At 39.1% G+C, this 24,008-nt stretch overlaps 1 protein-coding gene across 1 annotated transcript in view; it reads right to left on the bottom strand.

The window, feature by feature from the left end:
* Positions 1-8,190: 8,190 nt before the first annotated feature.
* Positions 8,191-24,008, bottom strand: part of COMMD10 (COMM domain containing 10) — a 114,774-nt gene continuing 98,956 nt past the window's right edge. Inside the window, exons 6-7 of the mRNA XM_062018566.1 lie at positions 9,262-9,321; positions 8,191-8,651 (exon numbers count right to left, since the gene is read on the bottom strand). Coding sequence (XP_061874550.1) covers positions 8,613-8,651; positions 9,262-9,321 — 99 coding nt within the window. The 3' untranslated portion in view covers positions 8,191-8,612. The remainder of the gene's footprint in view (positions 8,652-9,261; positions 9,322-24,008) is intronic.

Genomic DNA, 24,008 nt, shown 5'->3' with positions numbered 1-24,008 from the left:
TTCCTTCTCCTGCTCTACTCTGCTCTGGTAAGGCCACATTTGGAGTCCTGTGTCCAGTTCTGGGCTCCCCAGCTCAAAACTGATAGAGAACTTCTAGAATGAGTCCAACACAGGGTCACCAAGTTGATTAGTGGACTGTTGTCATGGTTTGACATGACAGCTTTTCCTGGTAAGGGGGAAGGGGCTGTAAAGATGGCTCCTGTAAGAAATTGCTCGAAACTATCCCCAACTCTGAGCCAGACCCACTTCTGGGGCTGAGCCAATTAGATGCCTCCACGATCACTTTTTAAGAAGAAGCTGGAAGACAAGGGTTCTTCCTCTTCCATTTTCTTCTGTCCCTCCTTCTTTTCTTGCTAGTGGTGGTGCAAGGAATGGGAAGAGAGAGAGAAGCAAACATGCAGACTACAAGGTCAGTGATGAAAGAGAGGAGGAGGTGTGCTGGAGCAGAGAGTCCCCTGCATTCTATGGAGAGAGCTGGTGAAGCAGTGATTTGTTTGCATTTCTTAAAAGACCCCACATCAAGAGCAGAGACTCATTTTGATAATAACCCGGAATCAGGGGCAGAGACTCATTTTGGTAAAAACCCCAAGCCAGGGGCAGTCATTCACTTCATTAAAGACTCCATGCCAGGGGCAATGACTATGGCCAGAGGAGGCCTTGACCTGAGGGAGGGACCTACAGGGTCTGCAGCAGCTGCAACTGTGAGCAAGAATCCACGCCAGAGACATTCACTAAGGACTGCGTCCGATGTGAGGGATCCTGTATCGGTAGAAGCCACAGCTGCTGGGAACAACACACAGAAGTTTGTTAAGGACTGTGTCCCGTGGGACGGACCCCGTATTGGAGCAGGGGAAGAATGTGAGGAGTTGTCCTCATCTGAGAAGACAGAAGCAGCAGAGCCCATCTGTGAGAGACTGACCACATCCCCCACTCCCTGCCCCCCTGAACCGTTGAGGGGGGAGGAGGTAGAGATATCGGGAGCAGTGAGCTGGGCCCGGGAAGAAAGGAGGGATGGGGGACGGAGATCTTAAAGTGCTGGTTGTAATTTTCTCATCATGCTACTCCCTTTTTGCATTTTTTCTGTTCTGTTTACTTGTAGGTAGTAGAATAAACTTTCCTACTTTCCTCTCTAAGTCGAGTACTGGAGTCCATTTTGCCTGGAACCATAATTGGCAGTAAGTCGTTCCTGCCCTTGTCTCAATCCACAACAATCTTGGTTATCTTTTCCCTCCCATTTCACTGGGGCCTCTGCCATCCTAACAAGGATGGAGGTGAATGAGGGGCACCAAATGAGAGACTGCTGTGGTGCTTCTGTGCTAGCTGGGCCAAACCATGACAAGTGGAACATTTTTCTTATGAGGAAAGGCTACATACTAGGGCTGTTTAGCTTGGAGAAGACTGGAGGGGGGGATCTTATCAATACTTATAGATATCTAAACAGGGCAGGTGTCGAGAGGATGGGGTCCATCTTTTTTCTGTAGTGTCCAGTGACAGAACAAGGGCTAACAGGCATAAGCTGGAACACAGGAAGTTCCACCAGAACATGAGGAGAAACTTCTTTGCTGAGAAGGTGATGGAGCCCTAGCACAGGCTGCCCAGGGGGGTTGTGGAGTCTCCTCTGGAGGTTTTCATGACCTGTCTGGATGCGATCCTGTGTGACCTGACCTAGGTGGACCCGCTCTAGCAGGGAGTTGGACTAGATGATTTCTGGAGGTCCCTTCCAACCTTTACCATTCCTTCAGATTTCCTTGAATTTATGGTCTGTATTACCACAGAAGGACAGTTAAGATAACAGCGATGACAAGAGGTTAGAAGTGTTCCACTGGAAGAGGAATGTAACAAGGTGATGAACTTATTCGAACATCCTGTCAACAGAGTTATGCTTCCAACACATGCGCAGATCTATATTGTCTTCCTATGAATCCAGTATCTACATAAAACCTTGGAAAAGCATGATATTTTGGCCACAGCAGAGAAGGAACTAAACTTGTCAGTGGGAGAGACAAGTGCTTCCTGGATATATAGCTCAACACAGCTGGACAGCATCTGATTTACAACAGGCCAATACCTTCTCCTGTCTCAGGAGAAACAAAATAATGAAGTAAGGAAGGGATCATCTCAACACTTTATTTCAGTTAAAATTACAGTGTATAATTTCGTCTGATCAACACAATTACAAAGGCCAAGGGAAAATCCACTAAAATTGATTAATTACTAAGGACATGGAGCTCACTCCATGCAAGCAGTGCAGATAAGATCATCTTATTAGTTTATCATTATGAGACACCATCAACAGCACATCAGGCAGCAGCACCATTAGTTCACCTACTTAGGTGAAATCACTACTATTCAGAAGCCCAGTTTGTCTGATCCATAGAAAGGGAACTTTCTCACACTGGCTGAAAATGTTGTTCATTTTCACAACAACAAATAAGCCATACATGAGTCACAAAATGATACAATACTTATTCAATGGCCAACGGGTATTACTAAGTTCTGTCATTTCTTTACCGTAATGTGCGTGAATTTGCAATCTTTGAAGATATGATATGTAAATACAGACAAATAATGAGATGTTACTGATGCTGCTGGAAATCAGAGAACAAGCGTGAGGAGGAGCTTATATCAGTGTATCACAGTGAACATTTTTCTTCCTCTGACCAATGTAAAACTTAGCATTTCAGTAAATTCTTTACAGTTTGAAAAAAAAAGACTTCAGAGTCTTTAAAAATCAAACTTTAAGAACTGAACCTTTGAGTCGTAACTCCAAATTGATGTGTCAATAAACACAGGAATTAAAGAAAGCCTCCTCTGGAGATCCAGTAGCTTTGCCAATTATTCAAATCTTGAGATAGTTACATTTGTCTATCCACCTACCTATTTTATTTCAACAAAAATAGAATGCAGAAATGTATAGACTTAAATTTTTTTGTTGGAAAAAAAGAAGTATATGCCTCAGGCTGAACTTGTGAAAAAATATAAGGCATTTGTACACAACAAGCATGTATGTGCTATTAGTGTTGGTTTTGCTAAGTGATGTACAAACGGTTGATCTTTACCAGTAAGTTGGTATTTTCAAGGTACTTCTCATATTAGTTTTCATTTTAGGCCCAGAACTCCATGTCTTCATTTAAAAACAACACTGATGCTTGTTTACACCCAAACAGAAAGATCTTCTTTGGCAGTAGCCCATTTGAGGCAGATTTTGATATTATAGCTTTGAGATAAATACAGTCACAGAAAATAACGTCTTTAATGTCTGGGCAAAGATGAATCAAATGTTTTTAAGATGCACTGCAAGATTTGAAAGTAGATTTAGTAATTACAAGTCATTCAAATTTCCCATTTTAGAGCTCAATAAATCTCTGTAAATACCTTTCTTCAACACTATCAGAAGCCTTGGTAATTTCAGTTCTGGATCATGCCCAAGAGACATTACAGACCAATGCTTTGCTAGGACCGTGAACTGAAGTCAGCCTGGCATATAGCCCTTTATTTACTGCAGAAAATACCCACAAGACTCACTCTTTAAAACTATGTTTTACCAGATTGCAAAACAAAAGCTTTAAGATCTTCAGCATGTATACATACCCTTGCTTATGCTCCCACACCAACCTGAGTAGGCTGCATGCCTTCTTCTTCCCAAGAGGTGTTTCTCTCTCCACCACCTCTGGGTCCAGCCTCTGCTGTAGGCACATTGTCCCCAGGCACTCCCCAGCCAGCCTGGTGCTTGCTTGTCTCTCATTCCCCAACACTGCTGGGACATCAGGACCTTTATTCAAACTAAGCAGCTGCAGCTGCTTACAAAGGAAGACTGATCTTCCACTCCCCAGGTCCACCCAGCCCCAGAGAGTAGTAAGCAAAATAAAAGCCATCTTTTCTGCAACACTTAACACAAAAACATAAATAGTTTTGCTCTTTCACTGATAGTTATTCAGGAGCACTTAAGTGACAATGTCTTCTCAAATGGGGTACTGGTTGCCCCTCCCTACCTATGTCAAATCCCAAAGCTTCCTGTTACACACAGAAAAGTCTTTCTAAATTATTTGTTTATTTCTTGACAAAAGATAGTAACTGTACTTCTTACCGTAAGGTATGCTGTGGCTTTTATTATGGCATCTGACAGTAAGACATTTGGTACATTTAGTAAAAAAGAGAAGGTAACCACTGCTAAAGAAATCATAAATATTTTCATCCATCTGCAATGATGAATATTAAACACATTTTGCAGAATCCTTGTAATCTTCGGCTTTCTTTTTTCAATTTTTCCTTTTTATTTTATTTCCTAGCTTTATTCCCCTACTACATAAAGTTTTCCTCCCCCTTTGCCTAATATCTCTGTTTATAAACTTTTGCCATCTTCTCCAGTGTACCTCCTCTCTTCCAACTGCCAGATTTCACGCTTGGGAATATCCACTACTTTATCCCCTCCCTTCTTCTCACATCTAGTTTCCTTCTACCGTGATTTCTTTTTTTTTCAGATGCACCTGTGCCGTGGTTTAGGCCCATCAGGGAACAAAAGACCACTTGATTAGCCTCAAGTACCGAAGAGGCTGAGAATTGCCCAAGGGCAAGGAGAGCTTAATTGCCACTTAAGGTTCAGGACAAAACAGACCAGGCTACTCAGCTTGGGGAAGAAAACAGGAAATAATTTAATGCAACATCAACTAAAACATAACCTTAAAACCCCAAAACATAACTAAAATAAAACAACACAGAGTAGAACAACAATGAAGAGTCCGACCAGACCTTTTAAGAACACCTTCTTGCCACATCTCCCCTCTTCCCAGGCTCAGAGCCCTGATCTCGGTGTTTTTACGTCCTACCCCCCTCATCCGTGAACGGCCCAGGGGCGCAGGGAGTGGGGGTTTCAGTCAGTCTATTCCAGATAGCTTCTGCCGTTTGTCCCTCCCCAGGACAGGTGGGCTCAGCACCAGTCCTCCCTGCAAGTTGGTGGGGTACCTCACACACAGCCCTGCACAGGCTACTCTGATGTGCATTTATCCCAAAGGCTGCAGCTCCTCTCTGCCTCTTGTGTGGGGCTGCTATGCGGCGCACAGGCTTTCCAGGATGGCCTGTGCCATGGCTGTCTCCCCACACAGTCTCTTGCAGGGCTCACTCACACGGAGCTGCTGGTAACTCTCAGTCCTGTCACGGCCCTGCATGGGTTGCAGGGGTACAACTTGCATTCTGGCTACAGCTTGCAGAGGGGTCTCTGGTCTATTACTTCTCCTTCCTCCTTCTCTGGCTGTAGGGTCCACCTCGTTACCTCCATCTTGTATCACTCTTACACCTCCTGCCAGCACTTCAAATTCCCGTCCCCTAAATAGTGATGGCAGAGGCGCCAGATTGGCCCAGCCAGGCCAGAGGTGGGTGTGAACCCAGGAGTCAGGGGGAGAGTCCAAAAACTCTTTACCGCGTCTTCACTGCAACCCGCTCCCCCTGTTACCAAGCAAAAGCTGCTCCTTGCTAAACCAGGACAACTTGCTCATTTGACCAATGTTTCCTGCACTCCAAACTGGTCCTGTCTTCACTCCCTCCTCCAGGATTCATCCATCACTACCTATATGCACAAAGACAATTGTAGTGGATTTGTGTATTCAGGTCTTGGTAGTGGAGGGCTACAGGGCTGACTTCTGTGAGAAGGTGCCAGAAGCTTCCCCCGTATCTCAGAAGGCAAATGCCAGTTGGCTCTAAGATGGACTCACTGTTGGCCAAGGACAAACCAATTAGCGATGGAGGTTAAACACCTCTGTGATTAATATATTTGAGAAGGGGAAAAGTTACTGCACAGGTGCTAAAACTGCAGTGGAAGAAGGGAGTGAAAATGTGAGAGCAACAACTCTGCAGACACACATGTCAGTGAAGGAGCAGGAGGAGGTACTCCAGGCCCAGAGCAGATAGTGCACTGCAGCACATGGTGAAGCCCATGGTAAAGCAAGCCCTGGCCCTGCAACCCATGGAGGCCACAGGGGAGCAGAGATCCACCTGCAGCCTGAGGAGGACTCCATACTGGAGTGAGTGGATGCCCAAAGGAGGCTGTGACCCTATGAGAAGCCTGTGCTGGAGCAAGTTCCTGGTAGGACCTGAGAACCTGTGGAGAGAGAAGCACACACCAGACCAGGTTTGCTGGCAGGACTTGTGACCCCATGGGGGATTCACACTGGAGGACTCTCTCCCTGCAGGACTGTTTCCTCCATGGATGAGACTCACACTGGAGCAGCTTATGAAGAACTGAAGCCCATAGGAAGGACCAACAATGGAGATGTTCATAGAGGACTCTCCCAAGGGAGGGACCCCACACTGTAGCAGCGAGAAGTGTGATGAGGCCTCCTTCCCTGGAGAGGAAGCAGCAGCAAACTCCATCTATAATGAACTGACCGTAACCTCCATCCCCCATTCCCTCGCACTGCTGGAGGTTAGGAGGCAGAAACTCAAGAAGGGAGGGGTGGAAGGAAGTGTTTTAAGCTTCAGGTTGGGTTTCTTTTCTTCTCATTTCTCTACTCTGTTTTGTTTGTTAATAAAATCAAACTAATTATTCCCAAGCTGACTGTGTTTTCCCTGTGATAATAATTGCAGAGTGATCTCCTTGTCCTTTTCTTGACTTACAAGCTTCTAGTTATATTTTCACTCCCCTATCCTGCTGAGGAGGGAAGTGATAAAAGACCTATGATGGGCACCTGGCAACCAGCCAGGGTTAAACTACCACAACAACTTAACTTCTTTCTCAAACTCAGACCACTGCCTTAATATGTCCTGCATCCTTCAACTTGATTTAGAACCGATTTCCAGAACATGAGCTCTGAAAACCTGGGGAAAACACTCAATAACAGTGTCCTAGCCACTTGACAAACTGTCCCACTGGACCAGCAGAGAAAACAGTGGATCTGTGGTCCTCTGCAGACCCACACCAACCTATATAGCCTGAGATGAGTGAGCCACAAGCTGTTGCTGTACAGCCAGGCTGAGGACATTATGTCTGTGGGTGGGAGTGTACATCCCCAGAAGATAAGGCACATTTTCCAGTGGCTTGAGACAAGACATGATTTTGGCAGCCAGCCTCCCAAGGTGTAGAGGGTACAATTCTGCCATGCAGCAGTGACTCATTTCTTCTTTCCAACAGGGTAATGGTGTTACCTTACCAGAGTGGTACAATATCATCTGGCATTTCAGTGAAGAGCTATGATAAATGTACTTTTTTTTCACTTCAGTGCCCTTTACTCACACATAGCCTGTTAATGACTTTATCTTTTAAATCTGCTACCTCACAGCTCAGACAACTGGTGCAAACCTTTTCAGTATTCTAGAAGTGACAGCACAATCCCTAATAAAGCAACACAAAAAGAGCCAAACAATCTTCCAAAAGCAAAAAAAAAAACCCAACCAAGAAATCTGGCACCAGAGGACCTAGACAACCAGCTATTCAAAACATACTTTTTGGCTATATTTTTATCTACCGTCATGAGCAAGCAAACCTCAGAAGAAAACTTGCTGACCAGGTATTAACCATTCCTATTTTAGGATGGTTAAGGATAGTTTAGGAAAGAAAAAAAAGCCTTGTTAAGAGAATCCTTTAAGGAAGGTGAAAGACAAGCTAATTCCAAAGATTTTTACTTCCTCTCACCTATTAGCCTAGAGTAGAGAGCTGCACACTGTGCCCCTTACCAAGGTGCACCTAGGAAGTTGCCTCTCCATAAATGGCAACAAAGAAGAACTACGACTACTACCTTCTCATATTGCTCATGAATCTCCATTCATCCAAAACTAATGTGTGAAAATATGACTAAGCCTTTAAGTTACTGTACTTTATTTCTTCATGTTGTAAAAACGTTGGGGCACAATATTAGGAAAGATCAACAAACATCTTTCAGAAGTCTGACTGTCAGACTATTTCAGTGTTCTCTGTTATACACTCTGAGATTTATCCTCTCAGCTATACACCATATTGCTTAGATTCATTGGTATGCATGCAGCGCTAAGAAGCCATATTTATTGTCAGTGCCAAATGTGAACACTGAAATCAGTGACATTGTTATTATTTTGAAGGGAAAAAAACCTAAACCAAAAAAGAGCAAAGATAATGAAGTGAAAATAGCCCAAATGAAATCAATCTTTTTTTTTAATTCTGAATTTATTTTGGCAATGTTAAAAAATTATCAATCAAGTAAATAATAACTCAAAAGGAGAGAGATCTTATCTTTTGATAAAATCTATTTTTTCACTATTTTGATATTCCTTCTATGTTCCAAAACTATTTTTTTATTCCTGGTCCCTCACTAGTATGCAAATTCCTACCAGAATCACATAGCATATATACAAGGACATGAGAAAAAAAATTCTGAAGCTTGGTAGCATTCTTTTTTTTTCTTTTTTTTTTTCCTTTTTTTTTTCCTGCAAGTAATTGCTCAGAAAACAAGAGAAAGTCCATTGGAATCTTCAGTCTCTTAACAAAGACTCTTGACTAATGTTTCTGGTCTAAAAAGGAGATAAGCCATATAATTTTACAGGAAGCAACCCACTGAATCCTTTAGCAAACACAGCTTGGCAATCTATCTTCAATTCAAAATAATGAGGTGGCAGGAATGTGATGGAGAAATAAGTCTTCAAAAACATCACATAAGGGAATCCAGCTGTGCTTGTATAGTTTCCAGCTATTTAAAGGAACAAAAAAGAGAGAAAAAACTCTACTCATAAAAAATGTTGTTTAGAAACATGCAAACAGAAAAAAACTTCACATTTCAATATCTTCAACTATGCATACTAAATCTATTCACACAGTAATAAAAATATCCCGTACTCATGAATATTTGTTTTTACATGAAGCTATTAGAATTCATTGCTGCAGCTTAAATATTCAAATTTTAGAGAAATAGTTGTCTAAATACTGCCTTTTTTACATGCACAGATGTTTTGCTGTGAATTTCCAATGCATAATAACAGGGAAAAAAAGTTCATTTTTACTGGATTACGAGCCTGGCATTTCAAGAGAAGACAAAGATGCTCTTTCCAGAGAGGTCCTCATTGTTAATCATCAGTTACTCCTCTCAATCTGTCAGGCATGCTTATAATGACCCAAGCCCTAACTATTCCAAATTTGTATAAACAGACTTTTCTTTAAAATGATTCGTGTGATCAAACAAATCCAACAGTCTTAATTAAAGTTGGATCGATTTTCCTTACACTTTCATTAGATTTCATTCATACAGGCTGAGTAGCATAAGGTGTTTACAAAGAAACTATAGTATTGTAAAATCTACAGACCTTGTTATAGAACTCAAACAGCTCCTGATGGTTAAATTCTACAAACACTTTCTTCAGGTTCTGTGAAGGAAAAAGAAAAAAAAAAGAAGGAATAAGCATACATTTTTATTTATTTTTGATATGAGTTTCAGTATTTCAGAACATGAGGTTAAGCTCAGTAAAACATAATGGTTGCAACGGTTAGTTTTCCTTCCACCCACTATAATGTCCCTCATATAAGCATATTCCCTTTCAGTAACGAACTCAAGTCTACAGGTACATCTATTCTCCTGCTGCAAAGAATAATAAAATATTCTATGATATTTATTTTGTCACCTTAGTTTTTAGTCAGATAATAATGAAATATCGTGTTTATCTCCCTCAGAAGTCCATCTAAGATCTGGTGAATACCGTCACACAATGACAAAGTCAGTGGTGTATTTCATTGAACTTGCACAGCTATTAATGTACTGCACTGGCACAGAGGTAATACTTCCATTCATTAATCTAACAGTTATGATCTTAGCATGCTGAAACTGCTACAGGCATCTATGCACAGATTCAGTCTAAGTTAACAATATGACAGCTTCAAAGCAGTGCTTAAACACTAAAAAAGCAAAATAACACAACTGATGGAAACTACTGTGGATAAAACAGATGGTGGTAATAATCCTTTGTACGCATGTGCTGATGTTTGTGGAGATAGAGGTGAAACTAAAAACTTCTGTCCTAACTCATTAGCAAAAAACAGGTAGTTTAATGCCTGCTACTTTCAAAGACAGTGCAAATCTATCTAGACCATTTCTAGCCTTATTCCTTCTACTTTGTTTTGTCACTTTAGTTCTTTCAAAATAAATCCCTGTTACTGCCCATTCTCCTTGTTGCTGCCAGACTGTCCAAGGCTTGGAGGCATTCCTGAGGACAACAGCTGCACTTCCATAAACACTAACAAGGCTCTTTGAAAACTGACTTTGCAGAGACCTCTACTCATAAAATATTATCAGCTGAAATAACGTATGCACACTAATTTTGTTTAACTGCTACTAGTCTACCACATACCAATGTACCATTAGGTCAGTAGAAAAATGCTTACTTATCAAGTCAGCTTAAATGAGCAAGGATACTTTTGCATACAGACGAGATTGCAGGCCAGATTCCATGTACTCTCATACTGATGCAAGTCTCGATTTAAGTCAGACAACGCTGTTGAATTTGGCGCATCAAATGTACAAGAGCAGCAGAAGCCCTGGGAACTCAGGATAGGTACTGCCTGGTGCCTGCTCCTCAAAAGGAGCTGTGAGACACAGGAAAGGAATAAAATGACTGGGGCCAGCCTGTCTGGTGCAATTCCTCCTCCCCTGTTCTGCAGAAAGAAGGATCCTTTCCAACAATTTCAAGAAGGCTACAAAAGCCTAAAAAAGGACCAGTGATTTGCATGAAAGACCAATCTTCCCTCTTTGGGAAGGAACAATGCAATTCTGGGAATCTTACAGTGAATACAAAATAAAACTACCAGGACAGCAGTTCTCTTTGCCATGACTCCAGCTGATCCCCCTCCAAAGAGTATAATGCCACGACAGGGAAGTAAAAGCGGTTTTAAAGGATTTCTAACAGCTAAGAAACAAAGAGAAAGCAAACAAGTGGTTTCTTCAGAAAAGAAAGAGGGTAGAGGAAAGAAGAAAGATACGTTAATAGCGAAAGGATCTACCATTTCAGTCTGGATGTTTGCTTGGCATTTGATGCTCCAGAAGGATTTTGGTGTTCAAATGGAAGGAAGTGAAGCTGAAAACAGGAGATTCAGAATAAAAGGCAGCTAACATATATCTTAAAAGTTTATCAGTCATAATCAACAGTCAGGGTCATCTAGTGTATGGTTTCTGGCAGAAGAGTCTCCTGGATTTTCATACGACAGTTTTGCAATGCCTCAAGAAAGCAGAAGCAGGGCTGTGACACCTTCAACCATCAGATCTCATTTCTTTGAGCTCTGTGTCTCTCTCATTCAAGCTAGGCATCTTCTGGTACTACTTCAGATCACCAAGCAAGATAACTTCTCACACACACAGACAAAAAATAAATTGAAAAGTTTTTTTAATATATTTTCCTCTAACTACATTAATTTCTGTAAGTGATAGGGTAAGTGTGGTCCTTTTGATACAGGTTCCTTTTATTAAAAAAAAATCATTATTGCTTATGTTCAAGCTGAGATGTGTCTTCTCACTATTACTTAAGAATCACAGTCTGACAACTAAGACAAAATTTATGTTGCATTGTGGCAGGCAAATGTCTGTGGAGATCTAAAAGAAAGAATGCCATGCCAGGCCATGCTTCTGATCTGGGGGTGGGAGTGTCAAAGGGAGAGAGGATACAACAATCTTGTATGAAATATGTTGTTTATTTGCACTTAATCCTCTACTAAAAAAGAGTTGTTTCTGTGTGTAAAAACCTGGTACATCTACTACAACAATTCAGCAGAAAACAGCATCACAAAAAAACCATGAGGAAGTGTGGCACCAGTTAAAAATGTTTTTCTTACAGTAGTAAATTTCTCACTAGTCTGAGTGCCTTGAGGAAGGTGCCAAACAATTATTGCCATGAGGTCAGGTGTTCCCATATAGACTATGAAACCATCGTATCATAACTAGGTCCCTATGAGAAAAAGTTAAATCTGAGCAGGCTGATGACCCCTCATTTTTAACTGAGATATCCCTTGTTCAATTATTTTCTTTGTTCTGTGTGAACACAAACAAACTTCATCAATGTGTCACAGGACTAGGCTAGCAACCAGTTCTATAATTACTCTGTAAAATAGTATTAAAAATTACTGTAGAGATAGAATATTCCTAAAGCCCCCACAGTGGGCAAATTCCTAATTTACTTTATGGAATTTTCCTTAGATAAAGACACAAAATTACCAACTGCAATAATTTTTCAACCATACCTAAAACACAAGATAAAATCACTTTCAGCTTACTGACTTAATTAAATGTCACTGTGTGCAGACAGTCTCAGCTTATTTACAAAAAGTGCAGCTAAGCTGCCTCCTTTTATCTGCACATACAGGTTTTCAGATGCTGTCTCTGACCTAGTATGAGTTTCACCAAAGCTAAATAAGAACACAGCAATTTGCTGGATGTCTAACTTCTTTCTTCCTTCTATCAACTATATAATTATCTTTTCCTCTTTCCTGATAAACTTTTTCCTATTCCTCACCTTCACTCTACTCTTTTCCCCATTTCTGGCATCTCATTTTCTCTCTGCTGTTATTATATTCACATGAAAGTAAACTAAACAAAGTAACCAGAAAACTAAACTGAATTTATTCCCATTGTCATACCCAGTCACTCTAATACTTTTTCTAATTACATCCCAAACTTGGTCACTGTCGCAATAAAGTCCTAGTTTCTACTTTGCAGAGTTTTAGCCTTGAGGGTAACAGCTTTATAGGGTCAGAGAAACATAGATTAAGGTGTTATGAAGGCAAAGAAATCTAAAATGCCAAACGTTTATTCTTAGGGCAGCTTTGAAAATACAGATAGGCTTTTTGTCTGATTCAATATCCATGAAGAGTGGCAAGGACAGCACTGGAGTGATATACCCAATGAGCATCCCTGAAGAGGTGATGTGCAGTATCTTCAGTTAAAGTAAGCTGATGCTAAGTTGCAAGGTGCTCATCTGCTGTTAAACATGACAGAGTATTTACATGTAAGTACAATTTACATGGTAATTAAGGCAGGAAAAGTCTATGTGTGTGTGAATTGTGGATGTTGCTCAAGACAAATCTTCACCTCACACTAAATCCTTTGCAAGGAATCTGTAATAGGTTTTCAAAAACGCATGGGTTAACATATTTGGCCACACAGCACTTTTGAATGTATTTTTAAGTGTTAAATTTTAGTGATATTTTGCTCTTATAGATCTAGATGGAATCTGATTTCATTTTACCACTTCTCTCATCCCAGAGTTGTATCAATTTACAATTTACAGTCTCCTGAGAACTGTGAAATTCTAATAGGTTTAACCTATTAGGGTTGTTTTCTCCCCTTACCTGTTTTCTCATTTATTGCCTGGTATAATTTAAAAAAACATGTAACATCTTCACCAGTCTCTAAAAGAGCTGTTCAAAACCAAATTTCCTTTGGGAGGTGGGGGCAGGGAGGAAGCGGGGAGGTAAGGGAAAGGAAAATGAAGATTAAAACTTCCTGCTTCTAGCCAACATTAATATGTTGGCTATCCTATCCAAAACAGCCACTCTGAATGTATGGGTAATTCTACAAAATAGCCACAAGCATATAATATATGCTTAGCTTACAAATGACAGCAAACAATTAGGCAAACTTTCAGCTGAATGTGGTCATCAGCATAAAATTATGAAGACTCAGCTACACAACATATAGTGTCCAATTTCCTATTGCTCAGCTAATTATTTTAAACAAGAATACCTTCTTGCTGCAAAATGTTTCTGTGGAAACCATGCAAAAAAATGCCTCCTTCAAATACTTTAGAAAGCAGAGGCAGCTTCTTGGTTATAATCAAAGGATTTGGTTTTGGTTTTAATCCAGTTCTCTAGATACTTCTAATTGTCTTGCTGTAAAAGGCTTTATTACTAATGAGAGAGTTTTGCAACCTCATTTTGTTACCCAGAGGTATTCCACACATTTAACTCCCCCACTCCATGCTTAAGCAAAGAGCAAGGGACTAGGAGTTATAAATAAAAGGCAAACTTCTGGTTTTAAAGCTAACTTGAATATGAAAAATTATATGGCTGTAATAGTTCTCAACTGCAAAGCTGTAACTACTTTTACAACATTGCAAAATAAATGCCAAGTATTCTGAAGCAAACAGATGGAAAGACAGGCTGGTTTGTATATCTAAATGTCTACTGATAACGATAATGTTCTATGACTGAGCACACGCAAAAAAATACAGTATATTCAGCAACGTTTGTTAATAGTAACTGGCTGAAGCAACACATATCCCCATCTCCACATTCTAAGATAACTCTTAATACTATCTTGAGCCACATCTCATTTAGGTTTAATGGAAGAATATTTCACATTTGCTATCCATTCTCCATCTTATTCCTATTGGACAACCTTAAAATCTCAGATATAATGGAAGGATATGGATAATTATACTAATTAGTTCATGACCAAATTCAGATGCATTCCTAAACAGATCCCAGTTGATTCTTAGTAGCCTATGTTTCCCTCTGGACCTATCAGTTTCTCTGCTATATCAATTCAGACTTCCTTTAAATTTTCTTGGACTCTGGAGAACTATGCATTTGCTTCAGCATTTAAAAATGGGAACATGGGCGTAAGTTGTATCTCACAGAACTATCAGCAAGTTTAAGCTGTTTGGTCAGAAAGATGGACTGTAGCACGGTAAGGAAAGCAGATGCATTAAAACAGACCAGCATCATTTAAAAGCACATCTGTTCCTTATCTCTGCACATAAGAAACTGTAGTTAAAACTTCTGTATATTCTTACAGCAGTAGATAGATGCAATTCAGCTCAGGGATTCAGTAGAACATAGGGAATTAAATACTGACACATATATTCCTAATTATACTTCTTTCACATCACCAGAAAATGTGACCTTCAAACTTCATTTTTCTTCCAAGGTTATTTCCATTTGCAATAATTATTTTTGCAGAGAAAAAAAAAAGTGCCTTTAGACTGAATTACATGCATTTTCAAGTCTCAATGTGCAGCCGTTATAAAATACAACATCTTTCTTACTAACCCTTTTATTTTTCTGATCGATATGTTAACATTTAGTTTGTACATACACCGCATTCTGCTTTTCAAAGTTGCATTTATTTTTTACATAATTCAAGAATTATGAATTCCCTGTGGTATTTAGGAAGGTCAAAACCAGCAGCATATTCAGGATGTCTTTCCCTCCATCTACAATGTATTCACATAAGCTCCCTATTCAAAGCACTGTGTTGATTCCCAAGATCTAACCAACACACTACTGGGAATCAATGATTTGGAGATACATACAGATAACTCTTACTTCAGCAGATATAGGACTGATGTAGAGCTTTATACTAACATGTATTAATAAACCTTATACTAACTTATCACAATAGTATAAAGCTTATTTTTCAGACAGGACAAAATTCACACAAGCTGTAAAAGGTCACGCTTATCTCCTCACACAATACCTCCGGGGTCCTCCAACTTCCTTGAGGGCAAAAACCAGTTCTGCGAGGGGCGAAGTGATATCTAAAGTTGTGCAAAGATCAGGGGTGAGAAAGCCTCAGGACTTATCAGCCTTCATCTCCCAAGGCCCCAAAGACCATCATCGACTATCACCGGGAGACACCACGCAAATGAAAGCAAGAAAAGACCTAATTTACATGCGAAATCGGGACAGGTTGTGTCTTTGTCTAGGCGGATAATGTCATCACATGATTTTGTAACTTTGTAACAAATATAAGTCAAGCAAATTGCCAAGTCGGGTGCGCACGTTTGTGCCGGCGCCGAATAAACATACCTTCTTTATAACTCTTTGAGTTATACAGTCTGTTTCCCCAAGTCAGGACCATCTAATCAAGTTTTCACAGAAAGTACCTAGAATAAATTTGTTGCCTAGTCCAGCAGTGAGCCACACAGACTCTGCAAGCATTTGGAGGCCTGCAGAAGATTTGATGTACTTTCAAACAGCAATGAGATCTGTCAGTCATTCCCATTTTCACTCCTCCTGTTCTCCTCATTCTCTTGAAAATACCCATTAGTAGTGGGATGAACTGCCGCAAAGCTACAGATAAGAAATGGGACACAACTACTACAAAGACCTCATAGGCTGGGAAGATCACAGAACATTGGAGGCAGGCAGGCCTCTTCCTTCATAGTAGGGGAGAAAAATGCTTTTAAAACAGACAATTATCTAGAAACAAAGAACTATAGTTTTCACCTCAATACATCTAGTTAGAGTAAATATTACTTCGCTGAGGAAAAAGCAGATGGCAAAGCATTTTCCTTACAAAAGCTGTATCCAGGCACAGGTTCCTTTGTCTTGGATATACTAAGACTTCACATTTCTATAAATAGCATCGAGTTGGTTGTTCTTGGAATGGTACTTTCTTATAGAAAACATTACAAAACCGGAAATTTTGAGTTGTAGGAATGTTAATTCCGTTCAAGGATTATGTTAAATACATAATTTTTATGTTTGCAAAAACATTACTGTGAACAAACATCCTTTTTGGGGAAATAAGTGGTGAATGTGTATCAGTGTGTGCTCATCATAAGTATTTAGAAACAGGTCTTTTGTAATGATACCTCCCTGTACATACAGAAAATAGCTCATTGAAAATCTACTGAAAGGCTGACTTCCTTCTACGCCTGTTCCGTATTTTGTATATACCTTCATATGCCCTTCTCTTTTTTGAGGACAACTATACACAGTACAAGTTCATTACTGATTCCTCACTAGTCTCCACACAGGATCAAGTCACTAACAGCAGAAAGTATCCATCCGCACAAATGTGTCATTGTAATTTCAGGATTCAATAGGAAAGCATATAATTCCCAAATACAGTATCAGGAGAAGATGTGTTTGAAAACTGCTAGTTTCATTCACTAACAGGCTGCCACATAACTACTAAGAATACCACTAATCTAAGAAACACGGGTCTCCATAACAACAACCTTCCTGTTTCATCTTTCATCTAATTTTTCAAATTATACTGTATTCACATCATAGAATATTCTCTGAAGAAGCAACCTCACTAAAAGTTTAAAACAAACACACTTTTTCTTCCCATTGAATTTCATTGGACCGAGTCTTGGGAAAAAAGAGTCTCTGGGAAGGCGCATACACTCTGAACTGTTGCATGCAGCTTACACAGTGTACAGTCTGTAGCTACCAGAATATAACTTTAGTCAGAACTCTACATTGGCAACTAAATAATTTTATTCATCAGAAGCAATTAAATTCTTTGATATTTCATTGTTTTGGTACAGCTTATTTGGCAGATAAATTATGATTTTAAAAATATAAGTTCATGAACTATGCAAGGAAAAACAAGGAGTTACAACTCAGTACTTCATTACAGCTCATTTCATTACAACATTATTTTCATCAGGATGAGTTGCTGTGTGACCTACTCTAGGTGGCCTGCTCTAGCAGGGGGTTTGGACCAGATGATCTTCCAAGGTCCCTTCCAACCCTTAAGATTCTGTGATTCTGAGACTATCCTGTAAGTCTTCAAACAGCATGAAGACCAGTGAGTTCACACTTCTATTCTAAAGACTGATACAGTAGTCTTAGATTCACCTTGAATAAGAAATTTACTTTCTATAAGCTTGTACTCTCTAGAGAACTGCTGCTGAAGAAACAGAGAGCCCACAGGTAACCATGCCAAAATGCTTTCAAACATTTCTGACCTCTCTTGTTCACCAAATTTCAACACAACCCAATTATTTTTTTAGAAAATACACATGAAAAAGCTGTCATGTAGGCATGGTTATGAAATACTTCCATTCTTACACCCAGAAAATAATCCAGTTCTAAGAAGCTAACAAAACTGAGTGCAAGTGCTACATTACACTACCATTAGCATCTGAAAACTTAAGATTATGGAACAGCAAACACTGCAACCTAGATAAACCTCACAGGACAGTGAAGCTCTCAGTCCTATGGAATCAAAGGCAGACTGAGATAGGTTTGTCAAAACCATACAGCAAGGACAGCAGCTCAACAACATGTAGAGTGTTTTAGAGTGCTTCCAACACAACTTGCTTGTAGCCGACATGACTAGCCGACATGATTAACATGGAATTACAAATTCTTTATGTTCAAATCAGATACACACCTAATATTGAGTCTGATGAAAGCTGAACTGAGCATGAGCTCAAATTATGACTCAAACCACTCAATAAACCACCTCTTTGGTCTCAACCAAAGTCAGAAAAAAACCTCCTGTGTCCAGGGGAAGACACAGGTTATTGGGTTATTGCCATCTGCATCTATAGCAAGTGCTCCAAAAGGAATTTTATATAGTGTAGTCATACAGATGGGTAATACTTTATGAAGGCTTTAGTTGAATGGAGGAAGCTAGTATCTTTTTTGCAACGTCAGATTCTGAGCCTACCTGCTCTAGTAAGATACTGCAACACTTCATTGTTTTACCATGAAAGACCTTTCTTCACCACCAAAAAAACTGAAAGTATCTATTGTTTCTATTGAGACACAAGAAAAGAGCCTTGATAAACGATGCCAGCAGCAAGAGGAAGGATCTAAGGACTCTCAGATCCATGTGAAACCAATGTAACTATCGTGAAAATACTCTTTCAAAAAAATCTGCTTAAATATTTACAAAATGTCAAGATTAGATAATTTGTAAATCACTTCTTTTGTTTGGGATGGGTCACTAAGAGTATCACCGATTTGGATTTTCTTAGGTAGATAATGAGATTAAATGTTTGGGGATTTATTCTATGCTAGTGGCTGTCAGCAAGCCTATCTTTGATCTCCAGTGGGCAAACCGTTCCAGCAGTTAGCAACTAGGTGCTTGCACACAATTGTCACAGACTGAAACATCATGCAGGAATGTGAGATGTTAACTATGTCTACTCCCCAGAAGCATCAAAGACAGAGCTGTTAGGAATAAGAATGTTTGCATAATAACACACACTTTCTTTTTCCTTTTTCCTGTTGTATTGTTTTGGTTTAGTTTGGGGTTTTTTTAGGAAGTCAGCTACTATTTTTACTGTATTCTAAGAAACAGAAAATACACACAGCTTCTGCTGCAATAACCACAATTTATGCCTGTGGTGGATAAATGCCACAGTCTTGGGCAGTATCTCTTACTTGCCAGAAGCAACCTAGCAAAGCCTTGAACTTGGGCTGCTTGTTTGGATCAAGGACATGCCAATGTCAGAACTTGACAAAAAAGATACAAGCAAACACCAACGTACACCAACATTTCTCAGGCAACACTGCACAGTGCAAAACAGAAAGAGATCTTCAAAAGCAAAGTGTTTCAAATTAGACAAAAAAGCTTTGCCTTTTTACAAGAATAAAGAAAGACTGTGTGGTGTTTTCTGATAATGACTCAGCAAAGTTAAGAGGAATGTGGAAATGAAGACTTATTATGATGCAATCCACCAAGAACTTTTCTTTCTCGGTTTGTTGCTGAAGGTTACATATGTTCTAACGACACAAAAATCAGCTATTTAGAATTTTAGATAATGTAACTTCAGTGATCTTCTTGCTTTGCTATTTTTGCTGAAGTTATTTAAAGCTTGATGCAGTGGACTTGTGTGAATCCCCACTGCCTACAAAGAAAACTGGACAGTGTAAAGGACAGAAAGTAGTACAAGGGCTGTGTGTTTTCATACACAGCAAAGATGAAATCAAAGTCAAATATATATATATATATATATATATATATAGAGAGAGAGAGAGAGAGAGGTAGTTTTCCTTCTCAGGGACGAACAAAAGAAATCTTTTGGCTAACACAAGCAATTTGAAAGAGGGCATAAAATCTCTTTTTATTTTCAAGTCCATTTGCTATTAACCTACAGTTAATACAGGTTACTTTAAAAGAGAGTGAGCAACGTGAAGGAATACAGAACTAAATTTGGCTTATTCTACAGATGGCTGGAGTACAACAAAGTACCCGACTGGTTGCAGTGGTTTCAGTGAATATCAAAATCAAGATACTTTCCACGTTCTCTCAAAACAAATCCATTTAGCTCTTTAAATTTATTTCTATTTTTTCTCTTTCAAGCCAGCACTGAATGATGCAATACTAAAATGATAAGGCAAGGAATAAAAAGTGATGTTATATGCTGTCCTATTTTCATAAAGATAGACATGAATTTAATATTTAAACTATGTGTAATGTCATTTGGATTTTTACCTTTTTAATACATGTGTTCTTTAAAATGAAAAATGGAAAAATAAAGTGTTACAGGTCCGTTTGCCAAGACTCTTCCGGCTATATGAACAATTTTAGAAACTGATGTTTAAGCCTATGTTTAATATAGTTACTTCTTCAAAAAAAACACTGCAAGCTTATGATTTGTTTAATATCTTGTTTACCATGAGCATAACATTGGTTAAAAGTCTAATATATGGGTTAGTCATAAAGATTTGCAATTTAAGAAGTTATGAAATGCTTTAAATAACCTAACATGTTCCAGACTTTTCTTCCATTTCTTTTTATATATGTAGAAGGAGTTGAGAATGTCTTTACTGACTACCAAAGGTTTTTAATTTAAAAGAAAAATTAATAAAGGAAATGGTTTAAATATTTCCTGTTGCAACAGTATTTATATGCTACTATAAAAGGAATTTAACACAAGCTTATTTCTCCTTTTAGTCACAAGAAGGTTTTCAACATGTATACTTTTCCCCACAACATTCTTACCTCTAACTTGGGGAGACATGGGTTTGATAGATGGACTGGTAAATGTGTAAGGAATTGTCTGGATGACAGCATCCAAAGGGTTACAATCAATGGCTCAATATCCAAGGTGAAAACAGTAATGACTGGCTTGCCCGAAGAATCTGCACTAGGAATAGTATTATTTGGTATCTCCATAGTGGGGTTGAGTGCACTCTCAGAAAGTCTGCAGATGATATCAAGGGTACCCACTACACTCTTCAATTTGAGGGAAGATATGCTGTCCACAGGGATGTCAACAACCTTGGAGAGAGGGCCCTTGACAACCTTGGAGAGAGGGGCCACGTGAATCTCATGAAGTTCAACAAGTTAAAGGGCAAAGTTCTGCTCCTGGCTCTGGCAATCCCCAGCATCAACACAGACTAAGGGATGAAGGGACTGAGAGCATTCCTGAGAAGGATGATACTGGTGGATAAAAACTTGGATGCAAGCCAATTGCATCCTGGGCTATATAAAAAGCAGCATGGCAGTAGGTCCAAGGAAGTGGTTCTGCCCCTCTGCTCTGCTTTGGTGAGACCTCACCTGCAGCACTGTCTCCAATTCTGGGGAGCTCAGAACAGGAAAGACACGGACCTATTGGAAGGAAGCCATAAAAATTATCAGAGGTATGAAACACCTCTATTATGAAGAGAGGCTGAGAGCTGGAGCTGTTCAGCCTGCAGAAGAGAAGCCTCTGAGGAGACTTTATTGCAGCCTTCCAGTATACAAAGTGGGGTTTACAAGAAAGATGGAGAGATTTTTTACCAGGGGCAGGACAAGGGGCAACAGTTTTAAACTGGAAGAGGGTAGATTTAGATTGGTTATAACGAAGACCTATTTTACAATCAGGATAGTGAGACACGTTACAGACAAAAATACATTTTAATACTTGTACTACAATATTCAGACAGAATGATGTCAGTTAATACTGAAATAACTTGATTTTAATACTGACTGCAAATATATTAAAGTTCAAAACAGCTCAATTTTATCTTCTTAAGACATAAGTAATTAGGTGATGGTAAAGCGAACAACAAAAAAAAAGATCGATATGCACGCATGTTAGGTTAAAAATGCGATTTCTAACCTGCCATAATGACGCACACAATACACTGGGGAGTTCAGCTTAAACAAAGAAAGAAGAGTATGATGATGAAGAGTACTACCAGGGAATTGTTAATAGTTGCTTCACCACTGGCTAAATGAGAACTGTTAAATCTGGATTTCCTTTATGCAACAGAAATATTTTCCAAGAAACTCAAGGAAAACACATCTATATTGAATCCACTGTATGTTTTCCCATGTTCTGTGATGTTATACATGTTAGGGTATGACTATCTAGGTACAGTGAATTGCTTTGTCTTTAATCTTCACGATCAACATATTCTTTTATCTAAAGCAAGCTCCTGTGGTTTTTGGACATTTTTCCTAAGGAAAATGAGGAAGTAGGAGGATTGAACCATCTCAAATTCAATTTAATCATATATCACAGACAAAATTGAGACTTTGACTTACTACTTCCTCCTATTCTGTAACAAAGCACTGTTGTTGCATTCAGCGTTTGAAACTGTGTACTAACTGGCAGAAAAATGAACTGAGAAAACAAATGGTTGACAGATGAACCAGAAAGACACCCTGATCAACCACATCAGGTGCTTGGCTGAGGCCTTAAGGTGACAGCAGTCATATGAAAAAAAACATACAAAGGGTATTTGCCCTGTCTTAATGGTAAGTGACAGAACTATCCATTGAATACACACTAACAGGAGAGGCCATTAAATTCCAGGTATAAGAAAGTTTTGTGGCTGCTGAAAAGAGAGTAATTCTACTCAGAAAAAAAAAAACAGAGAGTAATTCTACTTAGAGGCATGAACTACCAAAACTGCAAACCAGATGCTTTAAACAGAACAAATAGTCCAATATGTCTGAGATTATTATTTTAAAAGGATGAAAGCACTGTGTAGGAGAATCAGTTCTATTTGGATTGTTTTGTTTATCTCAGAGACAAACAGATTAATCCATCTGTAACCACAAACTAGTCAGAACTTTGGTGGTCAGGCAAAGGCAATGTGCAGATCCAACAGTTAACTGCACAGTTGGCAACCCAGCAATCAAACTGATAAATGCAGTACTGGAGTTTTTGTGGCACTGGTTTTGCTAAAGTTGAAGCCTATAGAGCTAGTAAAATTTAAAACATTAGAACCAAGTCTGATATTGCAAGATGAAGGGCCAAGAGAATAAACTGCATCTTCATATCAGCAAGAACTTTGGTAAATACAGAAAGCGAGTTTTTTGTATCTGAACTGAAATGTTTCTCCAGGATTGCTATAGTTGTCTGTGTATTTTAAGTATAGAAATGTGGAAGTAAATACATGGGAGGTCAAAAGCTGCAATCCATTCAACAATAATGATGTCTGGTACAGGAATGAACGAAAGCTTTAGGACACTGAAGATCCAAAAAGATTTTTCATTACTTTCTACTTTGGGAACTAAAACCTTTACTTCTTAGCTTCCAGAATGCATCCTTCAATGGTTCCACATTTAAGACAAGAGAGTTCATGTCTTAAAATGTATCTCATCACATGAGTAAGAGAACAGAGCATCTACCTCTGTCAGTAAGAATACAGCCATCAGTCAGTGCTAAGTCATTCTCCTTTGCTCAGCATTCATGAGGCTTCATGTGAGACACTGCACTCAGTCCTGCATGCCCCAAATACAGGCTACGTGTTGAGAAACTTGTAGGAGCTCAGCATCCTCTGGATGGTTATCATCTAGGCATACCTCATGTGAAAAGATACTAGGAAAAGTTGGTTTGCTTAGTTGGAAATAGAGTTAAGAATGAACAATCTAACTGCAGTCTTATCTGTAACAGTTTGGGCATTAAATTTTACCTCTATAATGAGAGATTTTAGTTTATTTTGTTAAATATTTGATATGCTTAGAGAGATAATTTCATAACAAAGGATGTTATGTTACATTTGGTAATAAGAACCTCTTAGCTGTAAAGTTGATAAGGAATACAATTTCAATCCATTCAATTCCTCTGAATATTTTTTAATCCAAACAAGATCCCTGGTAATCACACCTTTTAGATGGCCTCTGGTCTTCACTCTTGGAAGACGTGAAACTGGATGAACAAGTAATCTCAATAGATACCGGCTGATTAGCACTTAAAATAACCAGAAAGATGATCTAGATAACAAACAGTAGGCCAGTAAAATTCACAAATGATAAAAGTCAGTCTTGGGATTCACAGACTTTGCTGACCTCTTGCTTGTCTATCACCATCAGTTTAAAAGTGCTGCACTGGAGTCTGAGAAATTATTTTTAAACAATGCAAAAGTATCCCAGTACAATTTGCAA

The sequence above is a fragment of the Colius striatus genome, chromosome Z (assembly GCF_028858725.1).
Source record: "Colius striatus isolate bColStr4 chromosome Z, bColStr4.1.hap1, whole genome shotgun sequence".
In the NCBI taxonomy this organism is placed as follows: domain Eukaryota; kingdom Metazoa; phylum Chordata; class Aves; order Coliiformes; family Coliidae; genus Colius; species Colius striatus.
The sequence above is the reverse complement of the archived record's forward strand: the minus strand, read 5'-3'. Positions and strand labels throughout refer to the sequence as shown.